This window comes from Stegodyphus dumicola, chromosome 4 (assembly GCF_044657685.1).
Source record: "Stegodyphus dumicola isolate Sdum_Otavi_A_Nest chromosome 4, ASM4465768v1".
Classification (NCBI taxonomy): Eukaryota; Metazoa; Arthropoda; class Arachnida; order Araneae; family Eresidae; genus Stegodyphus; species Stegodyphus dumicola.
In genome coordinates this window covers 255634726-255653769 of record NC_140771.1, presented here as the reverse complement: position 1 = coordinate 255653769, position 19044 = coordinate 255634726, and the positions used below count along the sequence as shown (strand labels likewise).

At 30.3% G+C, this 19044-nt stretch overlaps 1 protein-coding gene across 1 annotated transcript in view; it reads left to right on the top strand.

The window, feature by feature from the left end:
* Window positions 1-19044, top strand: part of LOC118184104 (cellular tumor antigen p53-like) — a 93598-nt gene that overhangs the window by 47383 nt on the left and 27171 nt on the right. Inside the window, exons 7-8 of the mRNA XM_035353752.2 lie at window positions 3747-3927; window positions 11668-11778. Of these exons, the coding sequence (XP_035209643.1) occupies window positions 3747-3927; window positions 11668-11778 (292 nt within the window). The remainder of the gene's footprint in view (window positions 1-3746; window positions 3928-11667; window positions 11779-19044) is intronic.

The following is a 19044-nucleotide window of genomic DNA, read 5'->3' as shown; positions in this document are numbered from 1 at the left end:
GAAGAAAGATGTTATTAAAGAGGCAAAATACCTCCCGAAAATCTAATATGACAAATGAATTTTAAAAAAAAATCACCTTGGAAATTTCTTAAATCACCCTACACCAAATTTAAATTTCATGCTGTTTGGTGCAAACTTTCAGAGCTTATCTTATATTAAAATGTCTTAATATTCCCTGTCAACAGCACATAAAGAAGTTTTATCTCATTTTGCTTTCATAAAGCATATTAGCGCTTGCTTTGTTCCCATTCTGAAAGCTGCTCATTTTCTTGCATGACTTTTTAAAAATTTATTGTCTCATGTTCCCTGTATGGAGCATAAATTCCACCTGCATCTTTCAAGAACTCAGCTGCACATATAACGTATCAATCACAAATAACAATTAATTGAGTGGCATGAGAAGTTGCGGGTTACTATATGATGAAAATAAAAAAACGATTCCAATAATAAGTTCAATAACCCATTAAATTTTTAATTTCGTTAAATTTAAATTTTAGTAGTTTTATAATTCAATAATAGTAGCTTCATGAAATAAAAATTCATTACTTTTCATATTCGAACATGTAATAAAATGATGGGGAAAAGAAATGGTTAAAGCATTAACCAATTTTATTGATTCTATTTAAAAAAAAGTAATTAAGAATAATTTTTTTAAACGTTAAGGATAAATAGGAGTTACAATTAAGATAAATAACAAGAAGAAAGATGTTATTAAAGAGGCAAAATACCTCCCGGAAATCTAATATGACAAATGAATTTAAAAAAAAAAATCACCTTGGAAATTTCTTAAATCACCCTACACCAAATTTAAATTTCATGCTGTTTGGTGCAAACTTTCAGAGCTTATCTTATATTAAAATGTCTTAATATTCCCTGTCAACAGCACATAAAGAAGTTTTATCTCATTTTGCTTTCATAAAACATATTAGCGCTTGCTTTGTTCCCATTCTGAAAGCTGCGCTTAGCTGCTCATTTTCTCGCATGACTTTTTAAAAATTTATTGTCTCATGTTCCCTGTATGGAGCATAAATTCCACCTGCATCTTTCCAGAACTCAGCTGCACATATAACGTATCAATCACAAATAACAATTAATTGAGTGGCATGAGAAGTTGCGGGTTACTATATGATGAAAATAAAAAAACAATTCCAATAATAAGTTCAATAACCCATTAAATTTTTAATTTCGTTAAATTTAAATTTTAGTAGTTTTATAATTCAATAATAGTAGCTTCATGAAATAAAAATTCATTACTTTTCATATTCGAACATGTAATAAAATGATGGGAAAAAGAAATGGTTAAAGCATTAACCAATTTTATTGATTCTATTTAAAAAAAAATATTAACTAAAAGCTGTAGATCGCATACTACATCATTACCTAAAACACTACAGATTTCAACAGCAGAAGAAACGGGTCCCTCTTCTTCAGGAGCAAAAAAATTCTGTGAAGAAGGGTGGAATAATAACCATATTTATATTGAAGACAATGATTTGTTTTTCATACAAATATGTGTAAAATCCAATTTTTAGTTGTGAAAGATCGAATACCAGATATTCATGGGCATTTATCAAATACTTTCTGAATGTGGTTTTATGTATGTAGGACAAATCTGCTGATCCTTAAAATTTAGGGCCAGTGAATGTATTCAGTATGTTAAAAAAATCTGATGTGTACACCACAAGACTTCCTTGTACGGAATATTAAATTATACGCATTTTTTCTTGCATTTCATTTAAACTTATTGGATTGAATTGAATCTACTTCGCCGACAGCGCATAAACCACAATAGAATAAATGCATTCTTTAAAATTCACTCTAGTATTTGTTTATCATAGCGACACTCTGGCGCTGGATTCACTTAACAGTATTCTATTTCTTTCATATTATAACTCATAATGCACAAAATTTATATTATTTAAAGAATAGAATTATCTAATCATTGCCACATGTTCTATTCAAATACTATAATAAAGCTAGAATGATGTATAAAAGAAATTAAGCAAACAAAACAAAAAAGAAACAGTTTTTTACAGACGATTGAGTATTTCTCATTCAATTAATTCAGTTCTCACTTCACGAGAAGGCAAAAATACATAAAAACTCAAAATATATCTATATTAAAAATTATGAAGTAAATCTTAAACACTTATTGCCTCGAAAAAATTCCAGAAAGGATTAAGCATGATTTAATTGGCGTTGCAAAGCTAAGTTTCTCTAGATTGGCAACAAATCCACTAGTCTGCTGTTTCAAAAGTAAACAATCAATGGCCGCCATAAAAAAAGTCTTAGCGGTGCTTAAACAACTTTAAAATTGTTGATAATTCTAAAAATATTGCACACAGATTTACTAAAGACATAAAAATGTTCACTGGAAGATAAAAACAACATAATTCAATAATTTTTACGCAAAAAATGTACAATTTACAAACATATAAGAGTAAAGAAACTGAGATCACTGAGTTGGATAACAGAGTGGATATATATATAAATATATTTATATATGTTTAGTGCGGCCCATTGCAACCAAAATACGAGGTGCACATCTACATGTTATAGCAGTACTATATACAAAATTTCAACGTTCTGAGGCTACTCATTTTTTAGTTATGCGAAATACGTACGTACGCACATACTTACATACGTTCGTACAGACACCACATAAAATTCTCTTCAGAATTAATTTCAAAGCAGTTTTATAATTTTTTTTGAGGAAACGAGTCTTTTATTCTGTTCTTCCGTACAGGTATCATGCAAAAACATCATTAAATTGCATTCGATAGCGATCAAAATTGATATTTTCGTTGAAATATGCTGCCTGAAACTTTTTGCGGTTACAATACTTCCTTTTTACTTCGTACAAGGAAGTAAAAAAGAATGAAAAAAGTCCTAGCATTTCATTGTTGGGATTAAAGCCATAACTTTCAATTTTCAAAGACATGGTAAAATAATTTTAAGCTACATTTTTATTCATTCAACCAAGTGCTCTTAACATCTCTGTGCATTGCTAGAGTTTCTACTGTGTTCGTTATAGCACCAACATTTTTGTTAAATTGGCTTGTGCTCCAATAAAACTGTAATCAGAAATAATTTTTTTCCCTGTTTGTACTATTTTTACATTGAAATTCTTCATTTGTTTACTTTATAATGAGTGTATTTTATGAAAATGGGTTTCCCAAATGGGTACACAGAAATAAATAAATTTAGGAACTCCTAATCAAGAGTATGACATATATCATTTATGGAAAAAGAATTAAATGATGCATTTCAAATTAATATAATGAGTAATTAAAGTGCCATTTTTGTTTAAAATTCTGGCTTTGGTACATGGGATATATTATATTCTCTTTGAATTTCTCTTTTCTTTTCTTTCTTTTTTCCATTTATAAATTTAAAAATAAGTTATCTAAAATTAAGTATGAAAATGATTAAATTTAAAAATAAGTTATGTAAAATTTAATATGAAAATGTTTACTGATTCTAAAAATTCATTTAAGTAATAATATTTTAAACTAAGATTTCCACTCATGGTTTGTAATCTAATGATTTATTAGAAGTTGACTTTTACTTTATTTACATTATATTATTTATCCAGTTTCAGAAACACTTTTTTTATTCCATGCTACTATTGATGATATTGGTTTTTCAGCTAATAATTTTTCTATTGATCTTTATTTCAAACTGTGTTTAGTACTTTCTTTTTGCAACCAAATCTGACATACTTATGTCTGTAAAACTTTTTTCAGTATGTTCAGGAGAAAAATAAACTTTATATTAGCAAAGATCTTGAATTCAAAATTTGTTGCACTGCTGTCAATGTACCAGAAAGTTCAGATGTGCGAGCAAGTGCAATGTTTTCTTTACCAGAACATGCTTTTGAAATTGTAAAGCGATGTCAGATTCATGCTCATGAAGATAAATTAAAAGGTAAATTTTACAAGCTATGTTAAATTGTAAGTTATTTCATGTGTAAGCTGCATGAAAAAAGTCTGTAAATTTTCTAGTCTTTTTTTTAAAATCAATTTTGTAGTGTGAAATTTAATGAGTCTTGAAATATTTTTGGATAATTTAGACCATTATACATAGTCAATATTCTGCATAAAAAAAATAATCTTTTTTTTTTTTTTTTTTCTTCAGATTAATGATAAATAGTATAAATTAAGTTTGTATTTTTAATTGTGTCAAATGACATTTTTCGTCTGTTTCAGGTCACAATATCTCATATGGTATGTTTCATATGAGGTAAATGAAATACAGGCAAGAACCTGAACTTATTTATTAAAAAATTATAAGAGCAATAGATGGGCTTAAATTACACTTTCCCGTTCATTCTGCAAAGATTATAGTAATAGCTGTTTTATGATTAACATGTTAATTAAATTCTAACATTATCTAATATGTATGAATTGCTTTATGCTTTACTAATTCTGAAAAAGTTTATTGCCAACAAGAAATATGTATGCATGCTGTATTAGCAAAACTAACCACAGGTAACATAACTTATTTTACTTTTATGAATATGAGATATAGCTTAGTATTTTAGAATATAATTTTGTAATGGAAATACCATGTCACATTTGTTGTTGTAAGTGGAATAAGTTGTTGACACACAGCAATCAACTGAAATGAAATTGTTTTCATCGTACCAGGCATTGCAAAAGCAATGTTACTTGTATTTTTTTGGTATGTTTTGGTTTAAAGAGAAGAATGCATGCTTAGCTTACAACTCAATAAGCAGATTCATGAAATGAAAAATTTACATATCAACAAAAGTTACAGATGTAAAGTGTATCATGCTATGTTTGGATAAAGTATACAAGGGTAATAAGGACAGAAAATAATTCATTGTACATGGAATCAATTGTTTCTAGCTCTCAAAAATGGATTCATCTAGATGTCGCTAAGATTCAGTTTCTATCAAAAATTTGATTGTTCAATTACAAATTGAACAATCAAAGAAGTAAGTGAAGATAAAATACAAATTTTTACTAAAATTGTTCATTATGAATATGAGAGTTTGTTATCTAAAATTTAGAATTTAGGCATTTGAAATGGCAGAATCTTGAAATTTAATGTACAAGCGCTTCATTTTGACCTTTAATCTAGATTTTTTTTTTTAATTAATTTTTTTCTTTTCTGTTAATCTTGGATCATCCTGTATACATTATGTTTGCTCAGCAAAACATATTTTATAAGTTTCATTGCTTTTACATCAAAAACAATGACGAATAGCTTTCCTGAGTCATTTCCAATCTGTTAAATGCTAACATAAGCGAACATAAGTCGTAGCTCGTTATATGAAAAAATTAAACAGTGAAGTTACGAAGGCAAGAATAACTCTGCAGAACATTAAAATTATAATATACCAAACAAGGAAAATATAACACATTTAAATTTATTTTATAGATTCCTTATAATATAAAGAATAACTAATTAAAATTTCAGGAATGCTGCACTGACAGGATATGCTCATTTCGGGATACTCCAATGTAAGCAGTTGTAACTTATTTCCAAAGTTAGAATTCAAGTGTTGGTCTTTGTCATGCCAGTGTATGTGACATCAAGACCAAACTAATTGAATTAAAGAAAGATCTGACGAATGTGACAGCCAAGGTAGAATCATTACCTGTGTGTTGGAGTTGCAGGTGTTGATTTTTACCTGTGACCATTTGGCAACATTTTGGTCCAATCCCTGTGTAACTGTTACTGTATCTCAGGGTTCATATTTAAGAGTCGAGTCCTTAGGTTTTTTGGAATCAATTTTTGGTCCTTAAAAGTTCTTAATTTTGTTTCCTTTTAAATTAAAGTTCCTTAATTTTAATCATCTGAAAATTTCTGTCTGTTTGTATGCGATTTTAAGTTTAAGTGTGAATTTTGTTTTAAGTGTGAATTAGCATTTTGGTGGAATATTTTTTGCAGTTCACTGACATGAATGGTTATCTTTTCATTGGGTTTATGGGTTATAATTTGTTCCTATTTCTAATATAAATGATGGGATACTTGGAGTTTCTAAGTAAGAAGTCTCAAACAGGGTTGCCGTTTCAATTGAGACATAGACAATTTCCTGTAAAACTTGCTTTTGCTATGACCATCCGTAAGTCTCAGGGCCAAACGCTTAAGCGTGTTGGCATTTTTTTACTTGAGCTTGCATTTGGACACTGTCAACTTTATGTTTCCTGTTAAAGAGTTCGTGAAGAACAGATGTAAAATAAAAAATAATGGATGGTCCTCTGCAAGGCAAGCTTAAAAATGATGGAAAGATCTTTACAAAAAATGTTGTGTACAAAGAGATCTTTGACATGTAAATTAACATTTTATTATTTAAACCACCTTTATTTATTGAGCTGGCAGTGGCTCTTAAGAAATGTACTGCCAGTGGTTTCCTTCATTGCACTCTACTTTAAACAATTAAGCAAGTGAAGGGGGAACCCCGTAGGGCAGTAAGCAAAGGGACGTCCTCGCCGCCTGCCCTGAGTATTTCAGTTTGAATTAGCAGACACCTTTGCACAAATCATTTTAATTACAATTTATAATATCTAGAACAGCGGTCATTTCGTATGACCGCAGGGCTTTCTAGTTGAGTAATAAACTAAACAATTTAAATGCAGTACAGTTCTTAAGAATATTTTTTTTTTCTGCTTTTTAGTATGTTTAAATTAAAAAAACATGCATTAAAATAAGATGTGTAATTAGAAATATTCAGTATTTTTGTGAAATTACACTTGGACTCATTATTATTTTATTCACAAATAATCAATAATCATTATTATTTTAAATATGAAAAAAATCATTATTATTTTTTCATTTTTACAATAGCTACTTTAGGTGGCTGGCCATGTGAGCAGCTAGTTTTTTAATAAAAATAATTTAATTAGTGATTTTGTTGTTGGAACTGTTTGTCTAGTGAAAGTTGAGAAAAAAAAAAAGATGCTTAATAATAAAGCTTAAAAAAACAAAAAAAAGTGCAAATAACTGCAAGAGCAGACTGGTAGACTGTGAGCTCAGCAGGAGCATAAAAAAAAAAAAAAAAAACTTAAGAAACCCTTTTAGGTGACTGTTAAAATATGAAACAGTTCAAATTTTTTTGGGAAAATTAGTGTCATCAAGCTTTTATCTGTTCTGTGTGCATTCAATCCATAATGAACCCATTATGAAATAACAATCATGCAATTTAACAATAGCAATATATTCAATCCATTATGCACATAACAATAATTAAGTAGGTTATGTGTCTGTTGCAAAATAAGATTAAATTGTCTAAAATCAAAGCATAAAATCATAAAATAAAGTAAACTTCGACCAAGAAGAGGTCATTCAGCTAGCATATTTGACTAATTATGAAACATGCTTATATATATACATTTAGTAATATTTGATTGTTATCTTTAAGGAAGTACGTATTTGTTGGTATCTGAAATATGTCCATACCATTAACACAGAATGTTATAAGGAAAAATGTCAGGTACAAATGGGCAAGAATATTTTAGAATTAGTAATTAAAAAATATATATTACTTTTTAAAAGTCTTTTAATCAATGCTTTAATGTATTTTTTGAAGACAATTTGTAAACTGTTATAGTGTTAAATAATTTGACTAAAACTCTTTTCCAACAAAGCAGAGCCCTTGAGTGCTTTGCCACAGTTAAATAACCAAACCTCCAATTGTTTCCTAATATGTTTTTCAGGAAATCATATGAAAAAATTTGCTGTAAGAATCTTTGGAATTTTACTTTTACTGCTGTTTCAACTGTACTAAATATACATTGTTTGTTGGTCTTTCTTTATTCTCTAGTGTAAAAAGTTAATTCTAAAATTCTTGCTCCCATTTAGAAATGTTATTAAAACTTATAATGTTATAGTCAGATCATCATCTTAATATTCAGTTTTATATTTAGCAAGCTTTTAACAGAATAATTTAAGTCATAATCACTAAGTTTGTTTATTTAATTTTGCAGAAACGAATACCTGAAAAAGGTGCATCTATTTCTATCTATCTTCTATAGTTAAATCATTGGTAACAAGAGAAAAATCCATCACCACTTAAGTCTTTAAATACATCTCTAGTTACAATAAACAAAATAATAAACCAAGATTTACAACTTAAAGAAACTAAAAAACATAATGCTCAGTTGCTTTTGCTGAAGCATGTGGCTCGGTGCAGAACAGTCAGTAGAACCTTGTATGAAAACTACTTAGTAGGAAGTAATGGAAATGCATTGTGACCTTCATAAAGCATGGATTTACCTAAATGGCTGCAACAAAAAACAAAAAAAAAAAAAAAAAAAAAAATCTTTTTATTATTGAAAAAGAAGAGAAAAAATTTGGTTCTGTAAATGCAAGGCAAGTTTCAGCAAGGAGTTTATTATTGTCACAGGATTCTCTAACCGTGAGAAATTAAAAGTAAGAAGAGCGACAAAAAATTGTTAATAGCAACTCATCATACTATCAAAAGAAAGTTGATGTTTACAGAAAAAAAAGGCCATTTATTTGTCCAAAGGAATTTCAAAGATGAAACTTATCAACACAGAGCAATAGGCCATAACTTGAAAAGAATCACTGCATTTCTTGAAAAAATGAAGTCTGATATAGGTATTGCTTATTTACTTTTTCAACCTATTCATAAGAAGTCCCATGATGTTTCGTCTATGGACTATTGTGCCTTTGGTCTCTTGAAAAGAGATCTTTTTAAGTGCAAACCCACTCCGATTGATGGACTTTGAAAACTTTTGGAATAAAAATAGAAATCTATACCCCTGGAAATCATTGTTAACAATGATTTAACTATGAAAAGCTAATCTATCATAAAAATCATAAAGCAGACTTATAGGTCTGAAAAAAAGCTATCAGATTCAATATTTAAAAAAAAAATTGTTTTACATTTTAAACATTAATTAAATAGGCTCAAAATCATTCTAAAAATTGTGGTTACTTTATTGTTTTGCCGGCGCAAGCAATAGTCACCAATAATGGTACAACCGATGCCAAACGGAATATCCTCGCTGGTAGCCTTTAACGCCTCATTTTCAAAACAAGTCGCAGCCATTTCTTCTCAGATTGTTTCTTTCAATACTGGCATACAATTACATAGAATTTTTATCAGATAGTTCAATTTTATGCCCTAAGGGCCATTCGCGGTAATTAAGTCAATTAGGATGCAATTACACCTCTCACCCAAAGGCAAAAATATAGAAAAAACAAAGTCAAGGTTTAAATTTATCAATTCTAATAAGAATGCGTTAGCAAAGTAAAGCACTGAGGTTTTACATAATTTCTGAGTAAGCTATTCGTACGAAATGAAATAATTCTTACATTTAAACTTGTATTCCAAATTGAGATTTAACTTCAAATTAGTGTAGATAATTACTGAGAGAATTAGATTTTTGTAGTGTAGTTTACGTGATGGGTTCATGTGATATGAACCGTCGAATCAGGATGTTGAAACATGAAAGAATCGTGAATTCTTAAATTAATGCCTTTTTACAAATTTATTGTCTTTATTCATTGGCTTTTTACAAAATCTTAAACGATATTAAAATTTTATGCCTTAAAAGTAAAAAATTCTTTAAACTAACATTTGATAAAATATGCTATGTGCATACTGTTTGTTGTCGGTAATAAATTCTGCTTGGCGAGATTTGTGCCGATGAAACGGAAAAGTACCAAATTGTGTAAACACCCTCTATAACATTGCTTACCCTCCCTGTTTTTTAATTTATCAGACATGGGTTTTCTTTCTATCCTGAAGTCTTTAACCACTGGAGGAAGGATTCTTTTGCCACAAGTATGAGCTGTGAATGCAACAAAGATAAAAAGGATGCTATTATTAAGTAGTAGTAGCAATTAGACCATTTCAAGCACTGAGTAATGAGTGCTGAGAATCAGAGTTAGTAAGCTTGGGGGCTTCGTTTCATGCTAGGCTTTGAGGTTCGCATGAGTAACACGTGCCTACAAAAGTATAGATAACATTACTTAGAAAAGCAGCAGTCATAACTGAGAGAGGCATATACCATTAAGAATGAGATTTAATAAAGAGAAGTAACATAGATAAAACTCTTGTCTCTCCCCTTCAGTCCATAGGGTTGGCAAACAGGTTTACTGTCTTTGTTTTCTGTTTGCCCAATTGGCGGTTTTCTCTAGAGTTTTTGAGTTTGTATCGCCTGTTTGGCGCTGCCACTGCAGCTTCATTCCATTCTACCTGTTCAATCAAGCAATGGTTTTAGTTTTTGAAATCTTAGAAACTTAAGCTTTAGAAATAATATGAGTTTTAAAATGTTCATGTTTTCATTTTATTGTTGTGTAATATTGTGAAAACCACACAGACATGGCCAGAGAGGGGGGAAAAAACTGTGGAATCAAACATTTAAAGAAATACTCATGCATTTTAATCATTTATTAAATGGACTTGGAATCTTTCTAAAAATGTCTGAACACCCTCTATATTTGTCAGTGTCATATAATACTTCTTTTCAAAGTTAGGAAAGTAAAGTGATACTGAGGAGCTGCAATTCCTTTTTTTTTTTTTTTTTTTTTCAACTTACATAATAAGTGTTTTATATACTCCTAATATGTATTCAGCATTAGAATATCTAGTTAACATAATGAGGCCTACTCACATAAGTTTAAGTTTTACATGGCCTGAATGACTATTTCTTCCCCCCCCCCTTGTGTAAGAAATTTTCATTTCTTATTTGTTGTGATGATGAAAAATGATATCACAAAACTTTGCATTTTAATACAATGAGGCCTACTCACATAAATTCAAGTTTTATATTGTCTTAATAGACCCTGAATGGCTATTAAATTTCTGTCGTTTTCTTTTTTTTCCCCTCCCCTCCCTCTGTGTGAGAAATCTTCATTTCTTATTTGTTGTGATGATGAAAAATGATATCACAAAACTGTGTTTTAAGCTAAAGTGGCCACAATCAAAGTACTTCGTGTTCAGTTCTTTGACCCTTGGATTCTAATTCGGTGCTTTCGGCAGTCAACCAGTGCTACTAGACTACCATGGTATCAAAGACTATGTAACTGTTATTCATATTTAGCAAGATGTAGTGGAGTTGCTATTGTGGTCATTGTTGCTTTAGTTCTGAAGTAGAAGAAGAATTTTGATCTACTTAAAAAATTGTTGATTATTCATATGTTTAATGAGAGCAAAAACTTCTTATTAACATAATATGAAGGCATTAAGGATATTTTGTTGTAGTACAGCCTGACTGAAAATGTAGACTAATTTTTATATTTCTGTAATCTGACACTGTGCTAGCTTTGATTTTTGTTATCTCTTTATTTAGTCTATTGGAAGAATTAATCAAATGTTTGTATTAAATAATAAGTTCTTTTCAATTAATAAAATTTTAAATATGGGTGCATGTTGTTTCTGAAGAGACAGCTTAAATGATAAACACAGCACATTAGAAAGCAAACATAAAAAACGCTAATATTATTATATTATGTATTTCAAGGGACTTATCGATTTCAACAATATTCTTTCTAATGCACGAAATATTCCTAATCATACATTCACTACTGCTACCCTAAATCAGAAGTTTGTAAATTATGTGCTAAAAAACTAGAAAGAAAAATGTGTGAGGGAGAGAAATATTCAAGTAAATATTGTATTGTAATAAAAGAAATGACAGAAAAAGTAATTATATTTATTTTTTTTAGGCAACCCAGCATATGAGCATGTACTTCAATGTATGGAAAAGGAAGCTGCGTATGAAAAGAATTCTGTGACAGGACAATGTAGTGTCATTGTTCCATACAAAGAATTAGATGGTTAGTTGTTCTGATTTCAATTTGCATGGTCATTGTGCAGATGTTTAGTTATGTCTTTACTTTGCATTTCATTACTATATATATATCTCCTCTTTACCTTTCCTCATATGATTAGTATTAAACACTATTACTTTGTATGCCTTAGAGTAAGCAAAGGACTAAAACTCCCCATGTTCAAAAGTTTGGGAGCAAACTAAACAGCTGCATCTTCAGTGCAAAGGTATTTTGGGTTTTAGAAATGAGCAAAACAAAATGTTACTATTATTCCACATTAATTTCATTCAAAATTCAGAAAAGCACATCCAAGCCTCATGCACCTGAAGAGCAAATTAGATGTATTCGCAACACCTTCCAACAAAAACAAAGTAAAGAAAAACAACAATGAAAGCAAATCTCGAATCTATACTTTTTGCAATTTTTTTCAAAAAATTTTGAAAGGGAAGCGGTTAACTAACACGTGTGGTTGATATTTTTAGCAAAATGAACAAAATTGATCTGAAAACAGAGATACAGATTTTGATGTAAATACCGATACATTTTCCCTTCAATAAATACTTTAAATGCCAATACATGCAAATACCAACAAATGTTTCCTCTTAAACGAAAGCACTTGAATGTATGTTTGTATGTCTCCTTAAGTCATTCCTAAAATGTGATTTCATTAATTATCAAGGTTGTTTGAAAAAGCTTAGTTTCTATATAAAAGGAGACAGATATAGACAATATTAATATTTAATAACGATTTAGAAACATTACTTTTTTAAATTGTCGTCCAGCAACTTAAGGCATTTATTGTATTGTATTAAAAATGAGATTTTGTATGTCAGCGTCATAGAAAGTGGTCGCTTATGAGGTTAGCTAGGATATTAAGGCATCTTTTACCTCTTCAACATCTTTGGAACACCGGTCACTCAAGAACTGCTTCAAGTGAAAGAATGGGTGAAAGTCACTTGGCACTTGGTCGAGACTATGTTCCAGATGATTCATTTATTGCCAGCTGAAGGACTTGATAAGATCTTCAGTCAAATAAACGGGATGTGGCCTGGCATTGTTGTGCCATAAAATGACACCATCACCAAGCAAACCACATCCCTTATTTTGAATGGCACATCATAGATTTTTCAGTGTTACATCGAAAGCAGAAGCATTGACAGTTTTGTCTCCAGATGTGAAATCCATCAGTATCACACCTTTTCTGTGCAGATTTTTAAATGTGAACTTCTACCAGGTACATTTGAATGTTTACTAAGTTGGCGAGGCATTTCCGTTCAATTGATTCTTGCTTCGATGATGCCGTGACATGAGATAATGCTGAGGAAGGTCAAAGCAGTGGCAAAATTTTTACCTTTCATGCCCCTCTGTATAAGCATTTTTGCTTACACCTTGCTCGAACTTTTCGGTAACCCAAGCATTCAATAAAGAGTTTCATGTAGATTGGTTTGCGAATTCAGGAAACACTAATGAAAAATTGGTGATCATGAAAAGCCTGTTTGCAAGAATTTTGTATCTTCATTGCACCTCACTTATGGATTTCACATGGTTGTATATTCCTTGCATTCAAAAAGCCTATTGTGGAACAAATTTCAGTCAACGGGATCTTCTATAGCCTTAAACATCTTGAGTGTAAGATTTACTCATCCGTAGAAACTTTTCTGTTATGTCACATTCTTTAGGTACTAAAGTTACAATACTGCATAAGTAAGTTAGCTCCATCTTCGGGTAGAGAAATTTACAAAAAATTCTGATTTAAATATATCTCCCAAAAAGCTTCCAAAAAATATTTGGGAGCTTGCTTTCTGAATAATCCTCAGTCCTAACAGTACAAATTTTATGCACAAAAAAAAAAAAAAAAAAAAAAAAAAAAACAGAAAGAGGAAAATGTAAATAAAACTTGGAAAGGTGTAACATAATTCAGTCAGCCTTTGATCTGGCAGTGTGTGGATTACCCATATTGCGCTGTATATGCAAATAAATTTTTAACAAAAATGCATTAAAATATATATTGATTGAAAAAGTGTTATTATTAAAGTATCGTTGGGCTTTATGCATGCAGTATTTTAGAACTTATCAATTTTAACATAAAAAAAATGTAAATAGTTAAATTGCTTCAAATAAAAAATTTAAGTACCATGTTATTGCCATGAATGAGGCTGATATGGTTTAGGTATAAAATATGTTAATTGAATAATTCAATAATGTCTAATAAAAAGTTGGAACATTCTATAAAAAAGTTTAATACAAAGAAGGAAAATATATTATAATAATTATCACTTAAAAATTAAAAACTTTTTTAAAAAATATTTTTTTCTATTAAATTAGGATGCAGGAACAAATCTAAACGAAGATACCTATTTGCACCATCCAGTATCATATTATTATAGCTACTCAACATACTGATGTCATGTTTACCTACTCAGTACTAAATCTGGGACATTTAATATTGAATTAAATTCAAAATTAATGCTAAAATATGATATGGATAATACACTGTAATCAGAATTTTTTATATGATATATATGTGTAAGATAAGAAATATGAAAGCAAACTTCTAAATTTAATTCCCTATAACCTCTTTTATTTTTCATTCAGGAACTTCATCTATCTGTCCTAAAAATAGCGTTGTAAGTCTAAACTGCCTCATTCAAATTAATCATGCAATCTTACGTAACCCTTAATGCAGATGCCTCTTGACCAATCACCAAATTGTAAACTAAAACTAAAACTTTTGACTCCCTCCCTTCTTTCTATGAACTGATGTGTCACTTTTGCTTGTGCTTTCCTCTTGGCCAGAAGCCTTTCTGCAATCGTGTGTGCTGCTATATTCGCTTTTATGGCAATAATATCGAAATTGGAGATGTTCTTTAATAGGCACGAGTAGAGTGCCAAGTGAATTGTGGCCACAAAATGAGAATTCAAATAAAAAAGGAATTTAATCCGGCTCGGCTGCTTCTTCTTGAAAATAAATGGACGTTCTAAACATCAAATATCTATGCAATTAGTATTTCTACACATCTATGTCTCAGTGTTCATGTTTCAATGCCTCCAAATTTGTTCTGTCATTACATTCTTCGGCCAGTTCTAATTATGAAGAAATCTAGACAAGTTTGTTAGGCTATGTTCACAGTGAGTCATGGGAAAAGTCCTGTTTCACCGAAAATTTTAATGCAAGTTTGTGCCGCATTCACAATCAAATCATTCATGTCGTGTCCTCGACCACAGTTTCATTCCATGTATATAGTTATATAAAAAAAATAAAAAAAAAATAAAAAAAGGAATTTAAAGAAGAAAGGAAGTTTGAAACTTAGTAAAAGTTATTAAAAACATTTGTAATTTCCTATCAAATTCCTGAGACACTCTCTAATATGAGTGATAAAGTAAATTTTAAAATATTTTAAAAACCTATCCAAAGTACAGAAAAATTGAAAAATGTGCACAAAAAATTATTTTGTTAGTCTTTTCTATTCAAAGCTTCAAACAGAACTCGTCAAGGAAAAAGTGCTTGACACCTCCAACCTTGTTGATTAACTAAGATCATGCAAACATATTTTGCCTGACAAATCCATTCAGATTTCAAACAGTATTAATCAAATTCAAATTTCCTTACAAATTTAAACTAACAAAAGTCTCACTAGATTTACCCCTTTTTCCAACATGCTTGCCTGTCCTAAAGCATTCAAAGTTAAAAAATATATACAAATTACTACAATAAAACCTAAAAATGAAACATAATTAAAAGTAAATCCAAAAACTCTGTGGCCTAGTAAGACTTATGAACAAATAAAAGTAAAGAATTAAAATATTCAATCACTTCTCAGATATGAAAATTAAACTTTAAAATCCTTTGTAAAAATAAAATTAAGGGTGTCCTGGTTGCATAGAATTAAAACTTTTTTCTAAGGAAAAAAACCTGCCAAGTAAAGACCTGTTTATATAAAAAGGAGGAGCTTTTTGCTCAGAATGTAAAAAGATGTAGAAATAAAGTTAAAGGAGAAAACATATAAGGTATTTCTCCCACCTTCGTGGTGTAGTGGTCTCCACACTGGCCGCGTATTCCAGAGGTCTGTGGTTCAATTCCTGGCGAGGGCATTGCTAATTTTTCATCTTGCCTGCTTCCAAAAATACCTAATGTCTCTACAGTGGTGCCCAAACTTAAAAGGAACTGGAAGATAATTCTCTACACCCAGGATATTGCGATTGGGTTCCCTCCAGTCGCTCTTTAAAAGGGGGAGTATATAGGGTATTTCTCCTGCCTTCTTGGTTCGATTCCCAGTGAGAGCATTGCTCATTTTTCTTTTTACCTGCTTCCAAAATACCTAATTTCTCTACAAACATGCCTTGTGGTCAACACAGGCTCTTGCTAGAATTAAACTGTACAAAATTTGCACGTGAAAAGGTGCGAAAATTCAAAAGAATCTTAAAGAGGGACTATCAGCAATTGGAAAGAGTCAGTTTCACCTTACTGCAGAACTTCCAAAACAAAAAGCAAGTCTTCATGATCTTGTCGCTATCTAATGGAGGCTTTTGGAAAAATGGGGGGGGGCGATGGGGGTCGTAGTCAGAGACAACTAGTTCAAGATGGCATCATTTTTAAGCTGTTAGTTCTTTTAGCGAACTAAACAGAACAAAATGAAGAAATTTCAAAGTAGTAGCTTAAACTGGCCAAAAGTCAGGTGAAATGGAAATAATTGTTAGTAAAAGTCATCATATTTCACGCAGTCAGGCTCCAGAGTATCTTAGGGAAATTTGAAAAAGGCCCATAAAATTATTAACAGGATGAGTTGACCAGTGAATCATAATTTTATTTAATAAAAATACTCTGATCTTAAAAGCCAAATTCAAAGAGTAAAAAGAATTTATATTACATTTTTACATTAGATCACCTGTTCTAGTCATCTACTATTTACTTCTCTTGCGGGTTTAAAGAATGCATAATTACTTTCTTGGGAATGTGATTTTCCTGCAAGATGTTAATAAAGTACTCAATTTCTTCTTGGAGAAGGCCAGTGTAATTACAGATTCTTTTTATTGTAGGAAGTTGGGAATTAATTGTATTAATAATGACTCTTTTCAAATGTTAGAAGTCTAGTTTGTGAGTTTAAGAGTGTGAAACGTGAACTTTCTGTGCTTATCATACATTTTCAAAATTTTGTAATTTAAAACATGAATATCAAGGTAGACTATGTCATTTTCGCTGTTTTAGATCTAGTGACTGCTGAAATTTATATTCTTGCGTGAAAAGGAATCATGTACAGCCTGCTGTAGAACAGTTGGCTCCATAGGTATACCTTGCACTTGCTTAAGAATTATTTTTATCAAATTGTAGATAAATGTTAAATAAGACACTTCTTAGGAAAAGTCTCCATTCTTCTCTTGAGGCAAAGTGGTGTAAAGATTTTCAAAGTCGTAGCAGTGAGTGTTATCAATTTTAAGAGTATTCATTGCTTCTGTAATCGTCTCATCATTGTTCATAATCCAGTTAAAGTGGTGATATTGAAAATTTGACATTCTCAGCTGTTTTAAGCTAAAATTTCATGGTTGGCAATCATACTTCTGAGTGTTTTAACGAATTTGAAGCAAGGGGGACCCTGGACGTGCTGAGTTGGTAAAAGATATTGATACTTTTTTTTTAATCTGATTAATTTTGATTTTATCATAGTAAGGGTGTTTGAAATAAATAGTACAAAAAATCTTTTTGTGAAGAAATCCTTTTTTTCAACTTATAGTTACAGAAGTCAAGTACTGTATCTTTCACTAATTGGTAACAAGTGTAATTTCCTTTAACAAAGCTGAGAATCTTCCACAATGTATTGTTTTTTTATACACACACGTACATGCATCTGTATTTTGTAGTTTTGAACCCTTTTAATTTTATCTTAGCTTTGACAAAAATTTTAAAAATTGTTGGACTACTCTTTGTTTTCTTTATACTTTTCTTTATAGCAGTTATACCACCATCTCCGAGCTCATATTGCTCCATTTTCAATTAGAATCATTCTTTTACTTCGATTTACTGTCTCTAACAGAAGTTATTTTGTCTTCTCGTTGCTTTGTATTCCTTACTTTTCTATGCAATTTGAGAATATTATCATTTTTTAAAGCTATAATGTAGTATGCATTTAAGTATTTGTGAAAAAATTAATAAAACAAACTTAAATTTTCAAAATGAAAAAATGGCTAGGATTGACTAAGCAGAAAAGTGAAGATTCACAGATAATGAATGGATCGAGGACAATCTACTAGCACTAAGAATTCTGAAAAGAAAAGAAAAATTGTTTATAGAAAATATAATAAAATTACTTATCAAATGGTTTACTTGGAATGGAGATGAAATGGACCTTCAACCTCATTGTGTTTTTTGTGGTGAACAGTTATCCAATCAAAGTATGAAACCGTCATTTCATAAAAAACATCTTGAATCTAAGCATGCCAGTTTAAAGGATAAACCTGAAGTATATTTTAAGACAAAATTATCAGAGTTCAAAAATAGTAAGCAAGTAATAAAAGATTTTGTTACTTCAAGTGAGAAAGCTTTGGAAGCTAGTTTCCTAGTAAGCCTAAGAATTGCCAAGACTGGGCAGGCTGACATTGTTGCAGAAAACCGTATATTACCAGCAGTTAAAGATATTGTTTTAACATTATTCAAAGAAAAAGCGGCTAATGAACTTAATAAAATTCCGTTATCAAATGATACTGTAAGTCGACATATTCATGAAATGGCAAATTTCACAAGACACTTATTCGAAAAATTAAACATAGTGAGTATTTTGCATTGCAGTTGGATGAAAGTACTTTGTTCAATTATTTGATTGCGTTCATTTTGAAGAAGATAAACGAATTGCTGAAGAGCATTATATTGTGAATCTTTTCATGATGGAGCAACTGCAAATGAAATTTTCAAAGTAATTGATAATTTTATATCTGAGAATGATGTTCCTTAGAGTAAGTGCATTGCCGTATGCAGTGATGAGCTCAGATTTTAACAGGTAAACATCAGATGGGCAGTGAACATAAAATGCTTTTGTTATATTTTGAAGTAAGGTGGTTATCCAGAGGAAAAGTTTTAAATCATCTTTTAGAACTTCGATCAGAAAGTCAAATTTCCCTATGTGATTCAAAAATTTGAACTGCAAAAATGTTTATTTAGTGAATTATGGTTTGGCGCATTTAAGCATATTTAGCTGATATTTTTGGAGTTAAATGAATTAAATTTGGGATTGCAAGGGAAAAGTGTTAATTTGCTTAACAGTAGAGATGAAATAAATGCAA